A 21,789-nucleotide genomic window follows, 5' to 3' on the forward strand; every position below is an offset into this window, starting at 1 on the left:
ATAGACATATACAAATACACATAGTATTTACAATTTGGGATAACATAAGCAATAGCAGCAGGATGGTGCTGGAAGAGAAGATTTATGGAAGCGGTGAAGGAGGACATTAAGTTAGTTGGCGTATGAGAAGATATAGAGACTAAGGTTTACATGGAGGAGGTTGATTCGATGTGGCCGTTCCTGAAGGGACTATTCCAAAGATTTTAACATTGTTTTTTCTCTACATTTTTCCAAAAAGAAGTTCATCATTAAAAAATGCTATCGAGGGCAATATATAACAACAGCCAGATCTCGTTCACTTAGCGAAATGGGAAGTGTCGCGAGAACACAAAGTCTTCAAAATTCCCCATGAGTCTTTGCGCTTCCTCTTTCTGCCGGTGACTGACAATGGGTAAGTGTCTTCATGAGTGGTCCGGAAGGACAATCACTGTCCATCTGCTGTTTTAAGTCGTAAAATATGAATCAAATGATTTTTAAACATTAAGTGTCGCTCCAGAAACCGATTAAGGTTTAACTTTAGTTGATCCAGACAGTTTTAGCGATCGTAGGACCCTATTTTCCAAACGATGCCAAACAATCCAAGATGGCTTCTCTTTAGCCGCGTAATGTAAGCTATCAATGCTTAGATGGAGTTTAAAACATATTTTGCCCGGCATGTTAGGTTAGATTTGGTGTACTGAAATCCTAGACACAGTATGTGACTTACTCAAGTTTCTTGCATTCGCTTAGCGTTTCCTACGAACGATATTAGCTAGGACCCAGGCCATGAACATGGCTAAGGATCTGTTTGAGACGGGAATTTAACTGGCTGGAAATGTTGCATTCAAGTGATTTAAGGTTAATAATTGTGCGCATTGCCAGGAGTTTAATTCAGCTAGCGGTTGCTATTGCATTTATGGATCCAGTGTCGTAATCACAGTTGCCATTCTTGTCTGATGTGCGTATACCATGTGCGTATGAATTTGCCATAGCATTTGGAGATCATAGCCGTTGACTAAGGATAAGGTTTAGTGAGAGATAGAGATTCATAAAAATTAATGATTGAAACATGGGATGGCTTGAGTAACATGATGAAGTTCTAAAATCCGAACACTCATGAGGAATCCACACCTTGGAGAACTGACTACTCAAGCTAAAACAGAGACTTTTGTATGACAACTTATGTATTCTTTTATCTTAACTGAACTTTCATTAAATAGGTATCTCCAGGGACAACTGGCACAAACGTCGCAAGACTGGTGGTAAACGTAAACCCTACCACAAGAAGAGGAAGTATGAGCTTGGTCGTCCTCCAGCAAACACAAAGGTAGAGAAGTAGGTCCCCTCACTTGAAACTTGAACCACTGTGGCGTGGATGATGAAAACTATACCTTAGGTGGGTCTTCCTTTGGCTGATATGGTTCAAAGCTTTGGACTTACCAATGTTAGGATGTGTCATAGTTACACTGACGCGCTTGGAATACATGTTTTAAACAATTTGACCAGGCCAGAACCTTCAGGTAGTAGAACAGTATTTGAGTAAAGAACCTGTGGGGTCCTGATTTCCATTGTACTCAATGTGTATTTAGATTGGCCCTCGTCGTATCCACACAGTGAGGGTCCGCGGTGGGAACAAGAAGTACCGTGCACTGAGACTGGATGTTGGGAACTTCTCCTGGGGCTCAGAGTGTAAGCCCCCCTCTGAAGACAAGACTTTTTTTTTAATGGGCATGAACGATTTTAACTTGTGCACAACTTTCAATGAAGATACATTTTTCCAGTTCTGCTACTGAATGCAAGTGCTGATACTTATGAATCTGAGAAAGGCCCCCAGCTCATACCGACATGACTTGAGTTGTGCTCAGTGAGTAATTAACCTTGACAAACAATTTTTCTTTCACCACATAGGCTGCACACGTAAGACAAGGATCATTGATGTGGTCTACAATGCCTCCAACAATGAGTTGGTCAGAACCAAGACACTGGTTAAGAACTGCATTGTTCTTGTCGACAGCATACCCTTCAGGCAGTGGTATGAGTCTCACTATGCCACACCTCTGGGACGCAAGAAAGGAGCCAAGCTGGTACTCCAATTTTCATATCACACGTTTGTTACATCTTTTCTTGTGCACAGCAGTGCACTCCATACAAATAGTTTACTTTGAATTATTAGGAAAAACTGGATTATAAACCATGCAGATGGTTAATTACTTGCAAAATTATGAAAGCAATCAAGGTTTTCTTTCTGAGTTATATTTGGAACAAAGTTAACGGATCATGAGCCTGACCCTGTGCATGCTTTCTATGAAGATAACTGTTCAGTTCTGTTACAGAACAAAGACATTTTTCCCACATCACAAACCTTGTTATTACATAGTACTTTCTTAACAAGTAATTACTCCTGCAGACTCCTGAGGAAGAGGAGGTCTTAAACAAGAAGAGGTCCAAGAGGACTCAGAAGAAATACGATGAGCGTAAAAAGACAGCAAAAATCAGCGCCCTTTTGGAGGAGCAGTTTCAACAAGGAAAACTGCTCGGTAAGACTATTTAACTTCAATGCAGACCTGTAGTGCTGGGTTATATTTAGGTTCTGTCTACTGACAATCGCTGAGTGAATTATTTACTTGAATACTTTGTGAGAAGAAAGGGTGCCTAGTTTTGAAGCTATGACATGCTTATTAGACCTATAGAAAGTACCTTTTTAGTCATTTCAATCTTCATAATCCCAGTCATGGCGCAAAGACTAATGCCCCTTTCTGTGTAGAAGAAATCGTGAAAATTTTGGTGAATGCCAGTTCAAGCCTATTTTAAAATGTGCTTCTCCGTATTTCATTTGATAAAAGCGAACTGGCATGCACAAAAGTATTCAAAATATAAACTTTGAATTTAACACATCTGAGTTGATTAAATGTTTTACACAAAGATAATGTCGCTGTAACCTGACCCTAATGTGGAACATTCACAGTTATTGAGGTTTTCTGGTGGCGATGTAAATGGTTTTGCTCTGTTGCAGCTTGTATCGCTTCCAGACCCGGACAGTGTGGTAGAGCAGATGGCTACATCCTGGAGGGTAAAGAGCTTGAGTTCTACTTAAGGAAGATCAAGGCCAAGAAAGGCAAATAGACCTACACTGCTCTTTGATAAATCAATAAACTCAAGATGACCCACCATGTGTTTTAAACTGTCTTGTTATTTTGACACATGGGTTGACACAGTTTTTGGAATCACCACAACCAAACCTTCTCCCTATGTATTTATTGAGGGTTCGATGGAATGCATAGTTAACAGATTCTCAATGTGGCTGAGAACATAAGTAACTTTGAGACATTTTAATTTGAATGCAAAAGAAGTATTTTGAAATCCCTTTACTGTTTTGGTCATGTTAAAATCAGTTAATTGTAGAATGAAACTTGAACTGGCAGTGACAAGAAAAGCAAGAGATGGTTGACATAATTCAGAGATGGAAGGTTGCTATACATTGTCTGAGTAGAAAGATATCAAGGCTAGAGGCTCAAGAATAAGTTTTAGGTTGTACTATTATGGCACTACCAGTAAGATATTACATCTGTTTTCTTGATTGGAGTACACAAAAAGGGTAAGATGGACTTGTGAGCCTACAAAGAGAAATTGAAGGTTGGTTGTTAAATCTTAGCGGCAATGCCCTACAAGTGGGATGTGAGTCAGAAAATGAGAACTTGTAGAGTAATTGGAGTGAAGTGATGCTGAATACCCATCTGTGAGAAGTAATTAATGCAGACCTAAATGGACATGTTGGTTCAGGTAAGAGATGAACTACTGGGCAGGTTTATTGTCCATGATAGAAATATGGGTGATAGATGTTGCCAGGGGGTGGAAATGGTTCTAGTGAACACTAGAAAAGATCAGAACAGAAAAACTTGCAGATTACAAGGAGAAGAGGGAGATAAGTGACTGCAAAGTAGTGGTACTGGTATGAGAGAGTAGCTTGACAGCATAGAATGAGTATGGTGACAGTAAGATAGATGGGACAAAGATGAAATATGAAGTGGTGGAAGCTGAAAAGGTAATAATTGAGAAAAGCTCTGGGTGTTCAGGGGAAATTTCAGATGACTGGACAATTACAGTCAACACAGATGTGCTTACTAATGTGTTGGGGGAGACCGGTCGGAAAGAAATTGGTGTGTCATCTGGAGGTAAAATTGTAAAGGAACATAGGTATTGAAATGAGGAAGTGCAGAAATATATTCAGAGAAAAGGTTGACAAAGAAGTTGGAGACTGAAGATAGCAGAAAGGAGATGCAACACAGGCAAGGGCAAAACAAAGGGTGTATGATGCTAGGTTGGACAATAAGAAGGAGGGAGGTCTTGCCTTCCTCTAAAGAAAATTTATGGACGCAGGGAACGAGCACATGACATTAATTGTTGCGAGAGAAGACGATACAGAGGATGGGGTTAGATGATGGAGGTAGACTCGCTTTGTTAACCCCTGAAACGAAAAGCCAAAACGGAAAGGAGATGCAAGTGAGGTGGAAAAACCTTGACAGCTGGCGCAGAGAAAACTCGCGTGAACATGAGGAAAATCAATCCATCCGTCTTCTCTTGCTTATCTGGAGTCGGGTCGCAGGGGCAGCAGCAGAAGCAGTGAAGCCCAGACCTCCCTCTACCCCACCACATGGTCCAGCTCCTCAATGGGGACCCGAGGCATTTCTAGTCCAGCCTCGAGACATGGTGTCTCCAGTGTGTCCTGAGTCTTCCCAGTGGTTTCCTCCTGGATGGACATGCCCAGAAAACCTCCCCTGAGAGCCCTGCAGGAGGCATCTTGACCAGATGCCAGTTCTACCTTATCTGGCTCCTCTATGCAGAGGAGCAGCGGCTCTGCTCCGAGGTCCTCCTGGATGACCGAACTTCTCAATCTATCTCTTAGGGAGAGCCCAGCCACCCTGTGGAGAAAACTCATTTCAGCCGCTTGTATCTGCGATCTCGTTCTTTTGGCCACTACCCACAGCTCTTGGCCATAGGTGAGGGTGGGAAGATAGAGCGACAGGTAAATTGAGAGCTTAGCTTTTTGTCTCAGCTCCCTCTTGAATGCCTTCTCCAGGTCCACAAAACAAATGTAGACTGGTTGGGTGGACTCCCATGCCCCCTCGAGGTCCCCTCTGAGGGTATGGAGCTGGTCCGCTGGTCCACTGTTCCACGGCCAGGATGAAAACCACACTGCTCCTCCTGAAGCAAAGTTCAACGCCCCGGCAGACCCTTTTCTCCAGCACCGCTGAATACACCTTACCAGGGAGGCTGAGAGGAGTGTGATCCCCCTGTAGTTGGAGCACACTCTAATTCCCCTTTTTAAAAAGGGGGATCACCACCCCGGTCTGCCAGTCAAGCAGCAAGGAACCCAAGGTGGACCTCATCCACCCCTGGAGCCCTGCTTCTGAAGAGCTTTTTGACTGCTTCAACAACTTCAGCCCCTGAAATAGGTGTATCCATTCCAGAGTCTCCTTGCTCTGCATCCTCACAGGGTTGAGGAGGTCTGCCATGGATCTACAACGTCTTGAGTTGAGGTCAGCAGCGCCCCGCTCCCACTGTACACAGTGTTGATGGAGCACTGCTTCCCCCTCCTGAGCCGCCGGATGGTGGACCAGAATCTCCTCAACACCCACCGGAAGTTGTTCTTCATTGTCTACCTGAACTCCTCCCACGCACAAGTTTTTGCTTTGGCAACCGCCAAAGCTGCATGCCCCTTGGCCTGCTGGTACACGTCAGCTGCCTTCAGAGCCCCACAGGCGGGGCTCTTGGACTCCTTCTTGACAGTTTCCCTGACCACTAGAGTCCACCAGCTGGTTCGAGGGTTGCCACCCTGGCAGGCGCCGACCACCTTATGACTGCAGCTGCAGTCTTCCGCCTTGACAATTGAAGCACAGAACAAGGCCTATTCGGACTCAATTTCACCTGCCTCCCTCAGGCCCTGGTTGTAGTTCTGCCAGAGGTGGGAGTTGAAACTCCCTCTGACAGGGGACTCCGCTAGATGTTCCCAGCAGAACCTCACATTACATTTGGGTCTCCCAAGTCTGACCAGCATTCTCCCCCACCATTTGAGCCAGCTCATCACCAGGTGGTGATCAGTTGACAGCTCCGCCAGGACAAGTGTCCAGGACATGTGGCTGCAAGTCTGACGATACGACCAAGAGATCGATCAAAGAACTGTGGGCCAAGGTGTGTTGGTGCCAATGTACACATGAACACCTTTATGCCTGAACATGGTGGTTGTTATGGACAATCTGGCGAGCACAAAAGTCCACTAACAAAACACCGGTCAGGTTCAGATCAGAGGGGCCATTCCTCCCAATCATGCCCTGACAAGTCACACTGTTGTTGCCCACGTGAGCGTTGAAGTCACAGAATAACCAGGGAGTCCCTGGTAGGAACGCTCTCCAGCAGCCGCTCTGGGAACCCCAAGAAGGGTGGGTAAACTGAACTGTTGTTGGATGCAGCCACAAACAACAGTCAGAGCCTGTCCCCCCACCTGAAGGTGGAGGGAGGCTACCCTCTTGTCCACCAGGTTGAACCCCAACATGCAGGCGCAGAGACAGGGGGCAATCACTATGCCCACACCTGCCCGACGCCTCTCACCTGGGGCAACTCCTGAATAGAAAATTAGTCCAGCACCTCTAGAGAGGCTTGATTCCAGACCCCCACTGTGTTTCAAGGTGAGTCTGTGTTAGAGAGTGATCCTAATTCGTGCTGGTCTAAGTTGAAGCCTGCAAAGAGGAGACCGAGGCTACTACAAGAAATAACACAGACAAGTGACTATTCTTTTGAGCTGTGCAGAGGGGGAGACTCAGCGCGCTCTTTGGAGGCAAGATCCAGAGAATCCCACCGAGTTCCTCCTTGCTCGGCCTTTTATTGTGTGAATGTGTATTGGTGGTGTTGACAAGATCATATACAGGGAGAGGGTAATTCCTGTTTACATTCAGGGGGGTAAGTTACTTATCAGGGGGTAGGTTGCCATTTGCTTTGCAGTCATTTGGCAGACGCTTTCATCCGACGCGACATACAGTGGAGGTGCCGGGGATTGAACCCAGGACCTCATGCTTGCGCTCTACCACTGAGCTGCAACACCTTTATGCTTACTTGAATATACAATCATGGGGGTAGGTTCCTGTTTGAGGACAAAGGCCATTTGTGCTCACACGTCTGGCTGTCTTCATGTGAGTAGTCGAAATAACATAGCTATGAATATAGAGAGAATCTCTAAGCCTTGCGCACCAACTCAGCGTCCTTCCCTGCCAGAGAAGTGACATTCCATGTCCCAAAAGCCAGCTTCTGCAACCAAGGATCAGACCGCCACGGTCCCCCGCTCTGCCTACTGCATCCGACCCCCTTGGCCCTTCCTGTGGGTGGTGAGCCCAGGGGAAGAGGGACCAATGTCGTTCCTTCGGGCTGTGCCTGGCCAAACCCGATGGGTAAAGACCCAGCCACCAGGCGCTTGCCACTGAACCCCTTCCCCAGGCCTGGCTCTGGGGGGGCCCCAGCGACCCACGTTCGGGCAAGGGAAATCTGGGGCTAATGATTTTCTTCTTCATGGAGGTCTTCTGAGTCATGCTTTGTGTGGTCTCTCACCTGGGACCTGTTTGTCTTGGGTGACCCTTTCAGGGGCATAGGGCCCCCGACAACATAGCTCCCAGGATCACTGGAACGCGCAAACCCTTCCACCATGTTAAGATTACAGCTCACAGAGGGGACATGAGGAAAACAAAGGAGAAAATTGCTGCAATTAACCCCTTTCCTTGCACATTGGTGGAGCAGCTGTGGAAGAGGGTGTTCACCTCAGAGAGGACCTCACTTGGAGTAACCTTGCCTTCAAACTGGTGAGGAAGGCTCACCAGGCTGTGATCTACACAATCCAATAGCTTGTTTAGATGTTGCTTTATTTAAGACTATTTTCTTAGACCATAGTTACAACAACATTTATGGGTTAAAATGTTAAACCTTGAATTTGATGTAATTTTTTTTTGAGTTCACGGAGTTTATACACTATTTTGCACAGCTAATTAATTTACATCACAAACCCACAATTTCCTAATGGAAGATTCCACAAATCAAAAAGCCTCTAGGTGATAAGTGCTAAAGGAGGTTCCCCTAATTTTTTTGTAAACGATACTTTAAGAAGCAAACTAGGGCAAAAGTCAAGTTGCAAATGCCGAGAAGTACCGCGTGATCGTATCCGCTTCAATGATTGGCTGAGTAGGCTGACGTTTCTATAAAGGAGAAAGGTTGCAGTACCGTCGTGTAGTTTTGCTACGTAGCTGCCAAAAGAATGTTGCTAAACAAGGTTGGTGTTTTCACATATTTTTTGATTTCAGCGGTCATATTTATTTCAATTTAGTCATTAAACCTTTATAACGACAGTTTAGTAACCCCCTGACATACATTCCCGTATCACTGAAGTGAAACTCTTGGTAGCTATGGGTGCTTTCACCGGTCAACCCTGGGGAATGTTTTGAACGATTTAATTTTCCTCTATTTCCACAATAGGGGTATACTTCAAAAAGTCGATTTGTCTCATCGTTGTTCATTTCATGATGTCAAACCAGGCACTAAGGGCCAGCCTCCGGTCAGGTATTCGGCTCCACAGCTCCAACGCTGCCATTGCCGGTGCGACATCATTGTCCAGTGACCCGCCTGCACATATAGGCTTCTCCTTTGGTGAGTTAGGAGCCGAACCTCAACATAATTCCATCAAACACCTAAAAAAATCACCGTTTACTAACAGACATCCTCCGCGTGTTTTATGTCATAATAAATGTTTTCGTAATCTACTAGTGGCGTAATCACTAGTGGCGAGGGGGATACACTCGGGACAAGATGATGAATGGGTCAAAAATTTAAAAAAAATCAACCACCCACTCTCATTTAAAGACGTCATTTAACCTTTGCCATATTTTGGCAGACACAGGAAGAGCAATTCCGCACACATAGGCCCATACTGAATTGGGCCAGGAATCCTCTAGCTGTGTGGCGGCAGCGCTAACCACTGCCTGAATTGTCTTCGTTCATATGTTTGACTTCTACCTTTTGGAGTTGCCGCAGAGAATAAACCTCCCCAGTCAAACCCTATGCTCTGTATCCTCCTCTTACCCAGCAACTAACTTAATGTCCTCTTTCACACTCAAATCTTATCTTTGGTCTTCCCCTAGACCTCCTGCCTGGTGGTTCCAATCTCAGCATCCTTCTACCAACATATACACCATCCCTCCTCTGTACATGCCCAAACCATCTCTGTCTGGCCTATGTGACATTATCACATTACCAAAACATCTAACATGTGAAGTCCCTCTGATACTCATTCCCGATCCAAGCCATCCTCACCACTCCCAACAATGACTTCAACCGCATCAGGCACCAATGCCTGAATAATTATGAAATGTTTTTGTGTTTGGTTTTAGGATTTAAATCAATTCTCATATAGACTGACAATATTTGACTTCTCCTCGTAGCTAAACCTTGTGCCCTACTAGGTGGCTTATCCTTTAGCATATAACAGGTAGGAACTGGGAAATACATTTATTCAGCCAAGTCATATAATTTTGGGAGAAAAGAAGAAAAGCTGGAGTGAAAGGAATTAGAGATTATAGAATCCTTTCAGTGTTTGGATTATATTCTTTATATTATCAGTCCTGCTACGGTCCTTTATATTTTGTTATTTTGTTGGTTAAACATTCAGCTCCACAACTTAAATTTAGTAATGTAGCATTGTCTTGGTTTGGTAGGTTGGTCTGGTTGTTGAAATATTTTTAAAAAGAACAAGTGATATCCTAAGTTTGAGCATTGTTGCTATATAATGATCTGGAATTACGGAGTTGTTTTTTATGGGTAGGTATAGTGAAAAGATGGCAAGAAATAACATACAAAAAAGTACAATATTCATCCCTCATACTCTCCCCTGCTACAGATCTGACCTATCAGCAGAAAGAGTTCCAACAGCTGGCAAGGAAGTTTGCACAAGAAGAAATTGTCCCTTTTGCTGCAGCTTATGACAGAAGTGGTGACGTGAGTATAGGAAGTCTTGAGAGAACTGGAGTGAAGCTCATAGTGTTCGAAATTAAATTAATCATTAAAGACCTTTTTCCAATGAAGAGTTTTATATGTTGGTTTTAAACAGTTTAACTTTTAAATGCCCTGGCATTTTTCAGTATCCATTCCCCATCATCAAGAAAGCATGGGAGCTCGGTCTCATAAATGGTCACATTACAGAAGAATATGGTATGCGTTCCTATTTGATGTATATTGAATTGATTACCTGACTAATGTTAAACTTGTGCATGGAATTATGTAGGACAGACCTTCATAACAAACAGCACACATGAGTTTATCTTGGATACTTTTTTGTTTCACTTAAGTTTGTTTGGCGGGGGCACATTATTATGGCCTGCTCTGGTGACTAATGTAGCCTTGGATATGTGACATAGGACTAAAACTTGAGTATTTGTTTCTCATGTCATGACCAATATACCCACAATCCTTGCTATCTTTGTCATTTTATATTTAAGGTGGAATGGGCTTGTCGATCTTTGATACTTGTATCATCACAGAAGAACTAGCTTATGGTTGCACAGGAGTACAGACTGCTATTGAAGCAAACTCTCTGGGGGTGAGTTGTTTACTATGTTGGCCACTGAAGAGCTCATTGAAAAAAATTCTGAAACCACCATTTCCAGTGCACTGCTGAGATTTCTGACTCCAGTTCATTAAAATGTCAGTGGTAGACTGTTTGTAGACACTTAGTCAAAGGGTTTTAAAAGAATCTCCAGTTACCAAGACATTATTGTCTGATTTGATTAATATTTGTACCAGATCCATAAAAACGATATTAAAATCTCTCACCATATCTTTGTTTTTGTTACACAAACTCTCTAAGGTGTTGTTTACGTCACAATGGTGCCTGGGTAGTGATGCCGCATGGTTGCTTTGAGCTAGGTCCCATTAATTTTACCGAATCGAGAAAAAACATGTCATCTGTGCAATCCTTCCAATTTGAACCCGAGACAGACATGAGGGAGGAGGATAACACTGAAACGAAGAGGCAAGAGTCACCCAAAGTGTGTGTGTGTGTGTGTGTGTGTGTGTGTGTGTGTGTGTGTGTGTGTGTGTGTGTGTGTGTGTGTGTGTGTGTGTGTGTGTGTGTGTGTGTGTGTGTGTGTGTGTGTGTGTGTGTGTGTGTGTGTGTGTGTGTGTGTGTGTGTGTGTGTGTGTGTGTGTGTGTGTGTGTGTTGGGGCATCAGCTGATCACTGGATGGGTTGTTGTCATCTTCCTCTGTGATTGTTCTTCATCAACAGAGACCACATCTGCTGTTTGTTCACATCCTTGCTGGAGAACATCGAGCATCTCTTGCCTATAGCATTTCTTAGAGCAGGCTTCACTAGTTTCCTGAGGGCCTTTTGTCTGCTTGTGGAAGAAAACCAAAGGCATGGCATTTGGCTTTATCCTCTGTTTAAAACTAGCAGCACCTGTTAGCCCTTTCAGCAGCTTAGGTTCTTCTCTTGTGGCATTATTATGGTAGTCTGTATTGTGAAAGTTAATACCAGTGGAAGGCTAAAGTTAAGACAATGCAACCAATTTATGTCATCAACTCAGCATGCATTGCGCTATTAAACAATGGCTATGCTTGTAGGTTAGAATGTGTTGAGATTTTTAAAGAAATAATTCTTCAAGCTTTTTAAACAACACATTTTAGTATGACACAAACATTTAAATATATTTATCCAATTAGTCCTGCCAAGTCTGGGTTCCCTTTAAAGCTTTTGGTTATTGATGCCAACCTGCATGTTGAAAACAACATCAACAGCAACCTTTTTGAATTTACACCTGGTGCAGTGTTGTCAAAGCAATGAAGTCCCACCGTAACCATCCTGACTTTTCCTGCATAGAGAAATGCACTGTATGCTTTTGCTTTTAAGTTAAAAAAACTGTTCTTCTTGGGATAGGTTAAGTCTATTAAAATTGCACAACTTTTTTGTCCATCCAGCAAATGCCTGTCATTCTTGCTGGCAATGCTGCACAAAAGAAAAAATACCTTGGAAGGATGACTGAGGAGCCTCTCATGTGTGTAAGAAAAGTTTATCAAAATATGCTGAAGAGCATTTTTCTTCGCAATGTCTAAAGATAATTCTAAAACACTGTAAAAGGAGCATTATTTCATATTCTTTCTCTGTAAAGTACTTTTTTTTAAATTTTCTTATTTTTTACAAATTATTTTGACTAGTTGCACAATTGACCAGTTATCAAGTGTGTACAGGCAAGTTACAAGACTACTATTACATATTGATAGAAATATTTTTTCGGTGTGTTCTTGACAGGCATACTGTGTAACTGAGCCAGGTGCCGGCTCTGATGTTGCTGGCATCAAAACGCGTGCCGTGAGGGTTGGCGATGAGTATGTTGTTAACGGGCAGAAAATGTGGATTACCAATGGTGGTAAAGCTAACTGGTCAGTACACCATGCACATCTTTTTACACCCATATGAGTAATCTGGCTGATAATTACTTCCCTCAAAAATTGTGCCTATCTGCTGTTTTAGCAGTAACTGATCACTTATGTTATCTTCCATCTTCCCCAGGTACTTCCTCCTCGCCCGCACCGAGACAGATCCTAAATGTCCAGCTGGTAAGGCTTTTACTGGATTTATTGTTGATGCAGACACTCCAGGGATTCAAGTAGGAAGAAAGGTAAGATCATGTTAACCTTGTGCAATAACTGTTTTCAATGACTAAAAGAATAGGAATTGAAGACCTTCAATTTTTTTGGAAATTTTATTTGCTTTTCTGGGAACTTTTCCTGTTAGGCTCAGAGAAAATTCCTTTTGTATATAAAATCCCCATGAAAATGTAAACTTTTTTTAAAGGGTGGATGAATAAGATGTTCAATGCTAAGTCAACACAGTGTTTGTGTTCATAATGTAAGACTGGATCACTGATCTTACTGACATGTTTCATGTTTGAGACACTTGTTCAAAATTACCTTGTGACCCATGTAGTTATAGTACACAACAGATGAAGATGCACTCTCAACTCATCAAGATACTTGATTTCAATAAGAGGAAAGGGGCACCTGGTTAGCTTATGTGGGAAATATAGCTAAATATAGTCAAGAATCTCGTCTAATTTTTACTTTATTCATCAAATTAATTTTGATATGAGACTCTTCTTCATCATCAGAAGTTTATGTCTAAGGTAAGTGTTCCTCTAATTGAGACTCATTTTTAGAGTGAAATTACAAATTATTGTCAAGAACAATACAAACTGGAAGTTTGACATGAGGTTTTAGAAATCCTGTTTGCAATAACTGTACTGTCCTTGTATCACTTCTGACATAGGAAATGAACATGGGCCAAAGATGTTCTGATACAAGGGGCATTTCTTTTGAGGATGTGAGGGTACCAAAGGAGAATGTATTGATTGCAGAGGGAGCTGGATTCAAAATTGCTATGGGTGCATTTGACAAGACCAGGCCACCAGTAAGTCTTCTACCTTTAGATTGATATGCACAATTTAGCTTTAGCTGATTGTACAATTTTGCTACTATGGACTAAATACAGATTATATGTATGAATCCTTTGCAGGAAATACTTAGGATGCAGTACACTGTCATCATAAATAATAGAGCAAATACAGTACAGTTAATGCAGTAAACAGAAATTCTAAGATAACTGGCCGTGCTCTCTTTGTTCTAATCTTTTTCTTTTGGCTGCTCCCTTCAGGTTTGCCACAGTAAACCAACTTCATCAATCTAGTTGAATCTGTATCCTCTTCTCTCACACAAACTAACTTCCTGTCTTCAGCCACTACATCTATAAAAATTCTTACTTTTCCTCCAATTTCAGTATCCTTCTACCAATATATTCATTATTCCTCATGTTTACATGTACAAACCTTCACATTCAGGCCCCTTATCTCCAAAAGCTCTGAAATGTGTTGTTCCTCTGACTCATTCCTGATCGTATCCATCCTTGTCATCCCCAATGAGAACCTCAACATTTTCATCTCTTCCATTTCTAGCTCTGCTTCCTTCCTTTTTCCTGAATGCCACTGTCTCTACACCATACACCATTGCTCGACTCATCTTTGACTTTCACATCTTTCCTCTCAATCTGATTGATACTCTCATCACACATGACCCCTGAAGCTTTTTTCCACCCATTCTAACCTGCTTGAACACATTTCTTCACCTCTTCTACACACTTCATAACTCTGTACTGTTGACCTCTTAAGTACTTAGAGTCCTCCTTATTTTATATCTCTTCTCATGTGCCGCTTGGATCCCTCACATTCACACATATTCTCTTGTTGTGCCTAACCTTCATTCCTCCCCTTTCCAGGGTATACCTCCATCTCTCTAGAGCTTCTTCCACTTGCTCCCTGCTTTCACCACAGATAACAATGTCATCTGTAAACATCATGGTCCATTCAGATTCCTGTCTAACCTCATCGTCAGCCTGCCTGTCCATCACCTCTGCTAACAAGGGGCTCAGCCTCGATCCTTGATGTAGTCCCATTTCCCATCTCTGTCACACCTACAGCACACCTCACCACTGTCTCACAGATAGCATAAATGCCCTGCACAAGTCCAACATACCACTCCAGACTTCCTCATACAGTACCATAGTTGCTCTCTCTGCACCCTGTCGTACAACCTGGATCAGTCCCCAGTCCCAGGGCCACATATATAGACAGAACAACTCACTCACTCACTCAGTCATTCGGGGTAATTTTTCCCAATTTTTTTTTTCAAATTAACCTGCTGCATGTTTTTGGACTGTGGGAGGAAAATAGTGGTGTGATGTATGACATGGTGGTGCTCTTTGGCAATTCCTTGGCGATAACTTTAAGTTGATTATAGAGTATCTAAAAACTGACATTTATACTGCCCCCCCACCCGTGAAAGGAAAACGACAATTAAAAAAAATCTCTCCAGATACCACTGCTTTTTTAAAAATTTGGAAGGATCATAATGGTGTGGCAGGGACACCCTCAAAAAGGAGAGATGCAGTTGGTGTTAAATCGAGGAGTTCAAGGATCTGCTACTTTTTTTTTTCCCCCTACCAGAGCCACACCCCAAAACTTGAAGCAGAGGGCTTATTAGCTCCCTGGGTCAACCTTCTGCCTTACTATGGCATATTTTAGCAGGATGTACTATGAGGCTTATCCCATTATCTAATGCTTGGAATCATTTACAAATATCTTTTGTCTTTTGGAAAGATGCAACAGCACAAATTGGTTTCAGAAACATCAGCAGGAAAGGCCAGCTTGTAATTGAGATTTGCTTATATTTAGTAGACTTAAAATCCAACAATCCAAGCAGGCAGCAAAGACTGGAAAATGCCATGAGGGGGAAATCACTTGTGTTTACCTGACAGTTTTTACCAAACTGGCAAAATCGCTTCGGGTAGACATGGTCTTGTGCTCCATAAATGCAGAGCGAGTACATGTATTAAAACAGATAGTACCACAAAAAGATGATGTGGAAAATAGAAGCAGAAGGAAATAAATAAACACTTAAGCCCATCTGGTTATTATTCCCACGATGCAAAACATGGACTGAGTCTGATTTATAGCCGACCATAATACCCATGTTATGTCTCTGAATGTTCTAAGTGCTCCAGGTCTTTGTAGATACTAACTTTAATCAAATTACTGTTGACAAACTATCAAACTAAATTATGTTTTCATAGAAGTTTGATTTTAATATTGCATTTTACCAACCAAAATGTATGTTTCATACAGGTGGCTGCAGGAGCAACTGGCTTGGCCCAGAGGGCCCTAAATGAAGCCACCAATTATGCACTGGAGAGGAAGAGTTTTGGCAGAATTATTGCAGAGGTTTGTCCATTACAGAAAGTGTTAACTTAATAACTGATGAATACAACTCTAGGTGGAAATCGCCAATGAGTGCTATTCAAGATGATGCCCTGGACGTCTGCCTCTGTTTCTCTCTTGTGCTTTTTCTATCTTTGTGTGTTTTGTGTTCTTTGCATCTTAGCCTGCACCTCCCTCATTCAGTACCCCATGGAAGGAACTTTAAAGATTAAGGAAAAATGATTAGTCGACTGAAGTTTTTAAGTATTCTGGATCTCCTGCACCTGGAGCTCCTGCACCTCTAGGAGCTCTGGAAGCTGCTTAGACAATGTAGACAGTAAAAATAAGCTGGTGCATCCGTCAGGCTTCGGCAGCGGGGATTCTGCACTGCACTCCTGTCAATACATCTGGCACAAATACACTCTTTCCAACAAGGTGGATTAAGTGATTTTCTGATGAAAGAAATCACAGGGAGCACTATTCATAAACTTCCCCCACATGAATGTCAACACGGAGTTGATATTGAAAGTCGTCAACTGGCTGATGAGCTGAACAAGTATTATTGTCAGCTTTAGAACACATTCATAGCCGTCATTCACTCCATCTCTGACTCCGAACATCCTACTCACACCCTTTCACTCTCCTCACCACTCTCCAGTGACATTCTGATCATACAGGATCTGTGAGCAGGATGTTTGCCAGCTTTTCAGAAGACAGAAGATCACTAAGGCTCCTGGCCCAAATTGTGTGTCACTCCTGTGTCTGAAAGTCTGCATTGATCAGCTGGCATCCATTTTCACACAAATTATACAATAAATCACTGGAGGTGTGTGAAGTCCCCTCCTGCTTCAAGCGCCCTATAATCCAGTCCCAAAGAAATCATCTATCCTAGGACCAAATGATTATAGGCTTTCACTCTGACCTCTTTGTTCATGATAACATTTAAGAGGCAGCTGTTATCCTCCTGAATGTCCTTCAGGACCCCTGCTGGATCCTCTGAAGTTTGCCTATCGAGCAAACCGATTAGTGGAAGTTGCTATCAACATGGCTCTGGGCTATATCCTCCTATACTTAGACCTGTCAGAGACTTGTGCAAGGATCATGTTTGTGGATTATACCATAAACCCAGAAGTCCTGTGCACCAGACTGTCCCAGTTTCTTGATCACTAATCTCATAACACGCAGGAGGCAGCTAATGAAACTGATGTAGTCAACAGTCAACACCCCCAAAATCAGTGGCCTCTTTAGAGGTGGTGAAGAGTCTGCATACAGATCAGTATGTTGAACAACTGTCCTCAGCTGCAGTCAGAACAACCTTGAGCTGAACCTGCTTAAGACCGTAGAGATGACCATGGACAGGAGGAGCCCCCCATGCTAACCCCCCCCATATCCAGACAACATAGTACTGTGGCGAATGCAGAGAATTGAATGGACAATCAGGACTGCAGAGGGAATCCGAGGTTCCAAGTTACCTTCTATTCAGGACCTGTCTGTCTCCAGAGTCCTAAACCATGCCGTAAACATGACATCAAACCCATAAATCCCAGTCATGCCCTATACTGCTGTCTCCCTTCTTGGAGGAGGTACAGATAACTATATGGCCATCGATCAGACTAGGAACAGTTTAGCCTCACAAGCCATTGCTCTGCTTAACACCCAAATCCCCATATTTTATTTATGTCATTGTTCTATCTCACTAACCTACCCTTCACTTTAGTGATGTGCATTAATGTGCACTGATTAATTTTTTTGACCTAAGCATAGTCATACATTATGTGGCAACTGCATGTGTAAGAATGCCACATCCTTTGTTTGGTGATGGATTTCGATACTAACAGTGAGTTAAAACTGAGGAATCACCTGAGATAGAGATGAAATGTATTCAAGAAACTCAACAAGTTGACTTATTACAAAAAAAAAAAAAAAAAATCAACAAGCACCATGACATGCATGACTGATAGTCTAACTACTGTTTCTGTGTTTTCGGGTCTCACAGCACCAGGCTGTCTCCTTTCTCTTGGCTGAGATGGCAATGAAGGTGGAGCTGGCCCGGTTGGCCTACCAACGGGCAGCCTGGGAAGTGGACCAGGGTCGCAGAAACACCTACTATGCCTCCATAGCTAAGGCTTTTGCAGGGGACATTGCCAATCAGGTGGCATCAGATGCCGTTCAAATATTTGGAGGGAATGGCTTTAACAGTGATTATCCAGTGGAGAAGCTAATGAGAGATGCCAAGATCTACCAGGTAATTGCCAACAGTAAGTAACTGCACATTTCCAATGTCAAATTACTGAGCAAAGTCTTAAAACATCCTCTTTATCTATTTTTGCCTTTTAGATCTATGAAGGCACAGCTCAAATCCAAAGACTCATCGTTGCCCGTGAACACCTTGGAAAATTCAAGAAATGAACATAAATTTGAGCTTATTTCCTTTTTCTAATTTAACCTTATCCATACAGATGGCTCATGTACAGTCCTACTCCTAAACCAACTAAATTTGCTTTTAATATCATATTATCCTTTCCGGGTGATTGGACGAGTCCAGACATTGAAAATTGGCCATATTCTAGGCCATAATGTTTTGCCTGATTTTCAAAAGAAAATCTTGGCAAGTGTCATGCCATATTGTGTATAATTAATGAAGCAGAGCTATCAGAAATATACAGCAACTCAAATGTCAAAATATTTTCTGATGTTTTTATTCAGTAAAATACTTGTACCGGAGTTATAGACCCATCATCAAGACAATGCTCTGATGAGGATGTGTTTGAGCTGTTGTGTGTTGGATCAAGTTAGCAAGCTTATGCTGCACACTTTCATATTGTTAGATTGGTCTGTAATTTAATCATATACTGAGATATAGAAATTATTTTCCATAAGAATTTCTAATTTTAAGTTAAATATCTTTACAAATGTGTGTACACATCAAATTATACCTGTGTGATCCATGAATTATTGGCTATAGGAAGTATTGCTAAGCACATGGACATAACTGTTAGTTGCATGCATTTGGTAAGTCTATAAATGGTATGTAAAGTAAATAATAGCGCGTGTTTCAGCTTCCAAACAAAATTTGATGTTAAATATTTTCAGTTGAAATTGTGGACCTTATTTACCAATTTGGGTTTCAGCTACATTAAGGGACTGTTTACTAATTGTTTCAAACTCTGCACATGCTTTCTTCCCATCGGTATGAGAAAACTAATAAAATTATAATTGTAACTGCACGGTCAATGTTACACACAGGAGGCAGAAACTAGTGTGTCACATGTGATTTATTCCTGGAATACCCAAATCAATACGTTTTAGTCAGAGTGGCGAGTGACTGCTAGCAGCCAGACGCCGACAACCGCTGTTTGAGCGCGAGGCTTGAGCAGTCAACATCTTATGACTAGAGCTAACAGGAGCTTTTGTTAAGCACCAGATAGGGATTACTGTGATAATGTAGAACTTCTTTCGGCTTTTCCCATCAGGGGTCGCCACAGTGAGTCAACTTTCTCCATCTAACCCTATTCTCTGTATCCTCTCTCACACCAACTTTGCAGTCACTGCAAACATCATGGTCCATGGGGAGTCCTGTCTAACCTCATCTGTCAGCCTATCCATCACCATTGCGAACAAGAAGGGGCTCAGAGCTGATCCCTGATGGAGTTCCACCTCCACCTTGAACTTCTCTGTTACCCCTACAGTACACCGTGCCAGTGTCTCACAGCTAGCATACATGTCCTGCACCAGTCTAACATACTTCTCTGCCACTCCAGACTTCCTCATACAATACCAGAGCTCCTCTCTTGGCACCCTGTCATATGCTTTTTCTAGGTCTACAAAAATACAATGCAGCTCCCTCTGGCCTTTTCTGTACTTTTCTATTAGCATTCTCAACGCAAATACTTCATCTGTAGTACTCTTCCTAGGTATGAAGCCATACTGCTGCTCACAAATGCTGACTTCTGCTCTCAGTCTAGTTTCCACTACTCTTTTCATAATTTCATTGTATGGCTCATCAACTTTATCCCTCTATAATTGCCACAATTCTGCACATCCCCTATATCCTTAAAAATAGGCACCATCACACTTTGTCTCCATTCTTCAGGCATCTTCTCACTCTCTAAGATCCTGTTGAATAATCTAGTCAGAAAATCTACCGCTGCCTCTCCTAGCCACTTCCACACCTCCACAGGTATATCATCAGAACCAACTGCTTTTCCACTCTTCACCCTCTTCATCCCTGAGTGACTATAGACCAATTGCCCTCACTTCTGTCATCATGAAATCATTTGAATGGAGTATTCTCTCACACCTGAAAGAGCTCACCACACCCCTCATTGACAGCTTCCAGTTCGCATACTGGGCCAACAGATCTGTGGAGGATGCGGTCAATATGGCTCTCCACAGGATTCTACACCATCTTAAAACCCCCCACACCTACGCCCGGGTGCTATTCATTGACTTCAATTCTGCTTTTAACATCATCGACCCCGACAATCTCTTCAGCAAACTCATGGACATGGACATTGGTATCTCCTTGTGTCACTGGATCAGGAGCTTCCTTTCAGGAAGGACACAAAGAGTCAGGATGAATGGCCTCTCATTCCGACCTCTGACCCTCAACACCGGCGCCCCCCAGGGGTGTGTCCTATCGCCCTGGTTGTTTTCTCTACACGAACTCACTCACATCCTCGCACGGCTCAGTATCCATCCTCAAATATGCAGATAACACCACAATAATTGGACTCATCACTGACAATAATGAGGATCACTATCGAGAGCAGGTCGCCCAGGCAGTCACCTGGTGCCAGAACAACAACTTGCAGCTAAACGCTTCAAAAACAAAAGAACTAATCATTGATTTTTCACGCTTGCTCACACCCAAAACACCCATCTCCATCAACTATGATCCCATAGCCATCACGGACTCATTCACATTTCTTGGGTCACACATCACTAACACACTAAAATTCAAACAGCACTCAGAAGAAGTCTATAAAAAAGCCAACAAAAGACTGTTTTTCCTCAGACAGCTAAAGAAATTCAACGTGAGACACGATATGCTCCTCCAGTTCTACACAGCCATAATTGAAAGTATCCTGACCTCATCAATAATAGTCTGGTATGGTAACTTGGATAGTCAATCACGCTCAAAACTTCAACGCATTATCAATAAAGTATCCAGAATCATGGCTCACACTCTTCCTCCCATAGACACTCTGTATCAAAGACACATCATACAACGTTCAATCAAAATCTCCTCAGACCACACACACCCTGCACACCACCTGTTTACACTTATGCCCTCTGGGACGCGCTACAGGTCTCTCAGAACCAAATCTGTCAGATTTAAAAACAGCTTTTTTCCAACAGCTATACGGACTTTGGACAAATCACTGTCTTGATGTGTGATGTGTTCGTCTGCTTGGCTTGATTTTCTGTCTGTAGTGTATTATTGACGATGGAACTGACACAGGAGAGATGTGAGCATTATGTGCTGTACCGGAAACAAATTCCACAAACACTGTTGCGTGGCCTAAATAAATGATTCTGATTCTGATTCAATGCCTTCCTTACTTCACTTTTACTAATTTGTGCTACTTTGTGGTCTACAATAGTCACCTCTTCTACCCTTGCCTCTCTTTCATTTTCCACATTCATCAGCTCTTCAAAGTATTCTTTCCATCTTCCCATCACTCTTCTAGCATCTGTCAATACATTTCCCTCTCTGTCCTTAATCACCGGGACCTGTTGTACATCCTTTCCATCTTTATCTCTGTTTCGCTAGGAGAGACACAGGCCAGTGCCGCCCTGTGGCTGCATTACATCAAGTTTCTGTAATAAACTGGACAATTGGGAAAGGAGTGTGATTACACAGTATAATGTTGCGTTCGACAAGTATGTTGTTTATAAGACAAAGTGTTGGTTGACTGCCAACATTGGATGCAAAATGACCGTTTTTGCTGACGTATACTCCATAAACCAAGTAAGAA

The 21,789-nt window shown here is 42.6% G+C and overlaps 2 protein-coding genes and 2 non-coding genes across 5 annotated transcripts; all 4 read left to right on the forward strand.

Moving 5' to 3' along the window:
• The first annotated feature begins 339 nt into the window (after positions 1–339).
• rps8a (ribosomal protein S8a) lies at positions 340–3,147 on the forward strand. Its single transcript, XM_086175566.1, has 6 exons — positions 340–391; positions 1,200–1,306; positions 1,569–1,668; positions 1,888–2,063; positions 2,387–2,516; positions 2,993–3,147. The coding sequence occupies exons 1-6, from the start codon at positions 388–390 to the stop codon at positions 3,100–3,102; spliced, it is 627 nt and encodes a 208-aa protein (XP_086031692.1). The 5' UTR covers positions 340–387; the 3' UTR covers positions 3,103–3,147.
• Positions 1,348–1,455, forward strand: LOC147217686 (small nucleolar RNA SNORD46). The gene has a single exon (XR_015109007.1). It is a non-coding gene; the product is annotated as a small nucleolar RNA SNORD46 (small nucleolar RNA).
• On the forward strand, positions 1,736–1,804 carry LOC147217687 (small nucleolar RNA SNORD38). The gene has a single exon (XR_015109006.1). It is a non-coding gene; the product is annotated as a small nucleolar RNA SNORD38 (small nucleolar RNA).
• Positions 3,148–8,192: 5,045 nt separating the features above from the next.
• acadm (acyl-CoA dehydrogenase medium chain) lies at positions 8,193–19,064 on the forward strand. 2 transcript variants are annotated; one of them, XM_086175446.1, is made up of 12 exons: positions 8,193–8,287; positions 8,550–8,661; positions 9,908–10,005; positions 10,149–10,218; positions 10,506–10,606; positions 11,982–12,062; positions 12,313–12,443; positions 12,574–12,682; positions 13,330–13,470; positions 15,737–15,832; positions 17,805–18,053; positions 18,146–19,064. In XM_086175446.1, exons 1-12 carry the CDS (start codon positions 8,273–8,275, stop codon positions 18,215–18,217), a joined length of 1,275 nt encoding a protein of 424 aa, XP_086031572.1. In that variant the 5' UTR covers positions 8,193–8,272; the 3' UTR covers positions 18,218–19,064. The 2 variants fall into 2 exon arrangements, with proteins under 2 accessions (XP_086031572.1, XP_086031573.1); XM_086175447.1 differs by lacking the exon at positions 8,193–8,287 and having other exon boundaries at positions 8,535–8,661.
• The last annotated feature ends 2,725 nt before the right edge of the window (positions 19,065–21,789 follow it).

The sequence above is a fragment of the Fistularia commersonii genome, chromosome 28 (assembly GCF_037954325.1).
Source record: "Fistularia commersonii isolate RoL2024-O1a breed Wild chromosome 28, RoL_Fcom_v1.0, whole genome shotgun sequence".
Taxonomy (NCBI): domain Eukaryota; kingdom Metazoa; phylum Chordata; class Actinopteri; order Syngnathiformes; family Fistulariidae; genus Fistularia; species Fistularia commersonii.

Bases quoted from the DNA above. Each gene is read 5' to 3' on its own strand.
- rps8a (XM_086175566.1), top strand. The intron at 1,307-1,568 runs GTAGAGAAGTAG...ATGTGTATTTAG, and splicing joins GTCCTCCAGCAAACACAAAG to ATTGGCCCTCGTCGTATCCA. The intron at 1,669-1,887 runs GTAAGCCCCCCT...TTCACCACATAG, and splicing joins CTTCTCCTGGGGCTCAGAGT to GCTGCACACGTAAGACAAGG.
- acadm (XM_086175446.1), top strand. The intron at 8,662-9,907 runs GTGAGTTAGGAG...CCCCTGCTACAG, and splicing joins ACATATAGGCTTCTCCTTTG to ATCTGACCTATCAGCAGAAA. The intron at 10,607-11,981 runs GTGAGTTGTTTA...TTGTCCATCCAG, and splicing joins TTGAAGCAAACTCTCTGGGG to CAAATGCCTGTCATTCTTGC.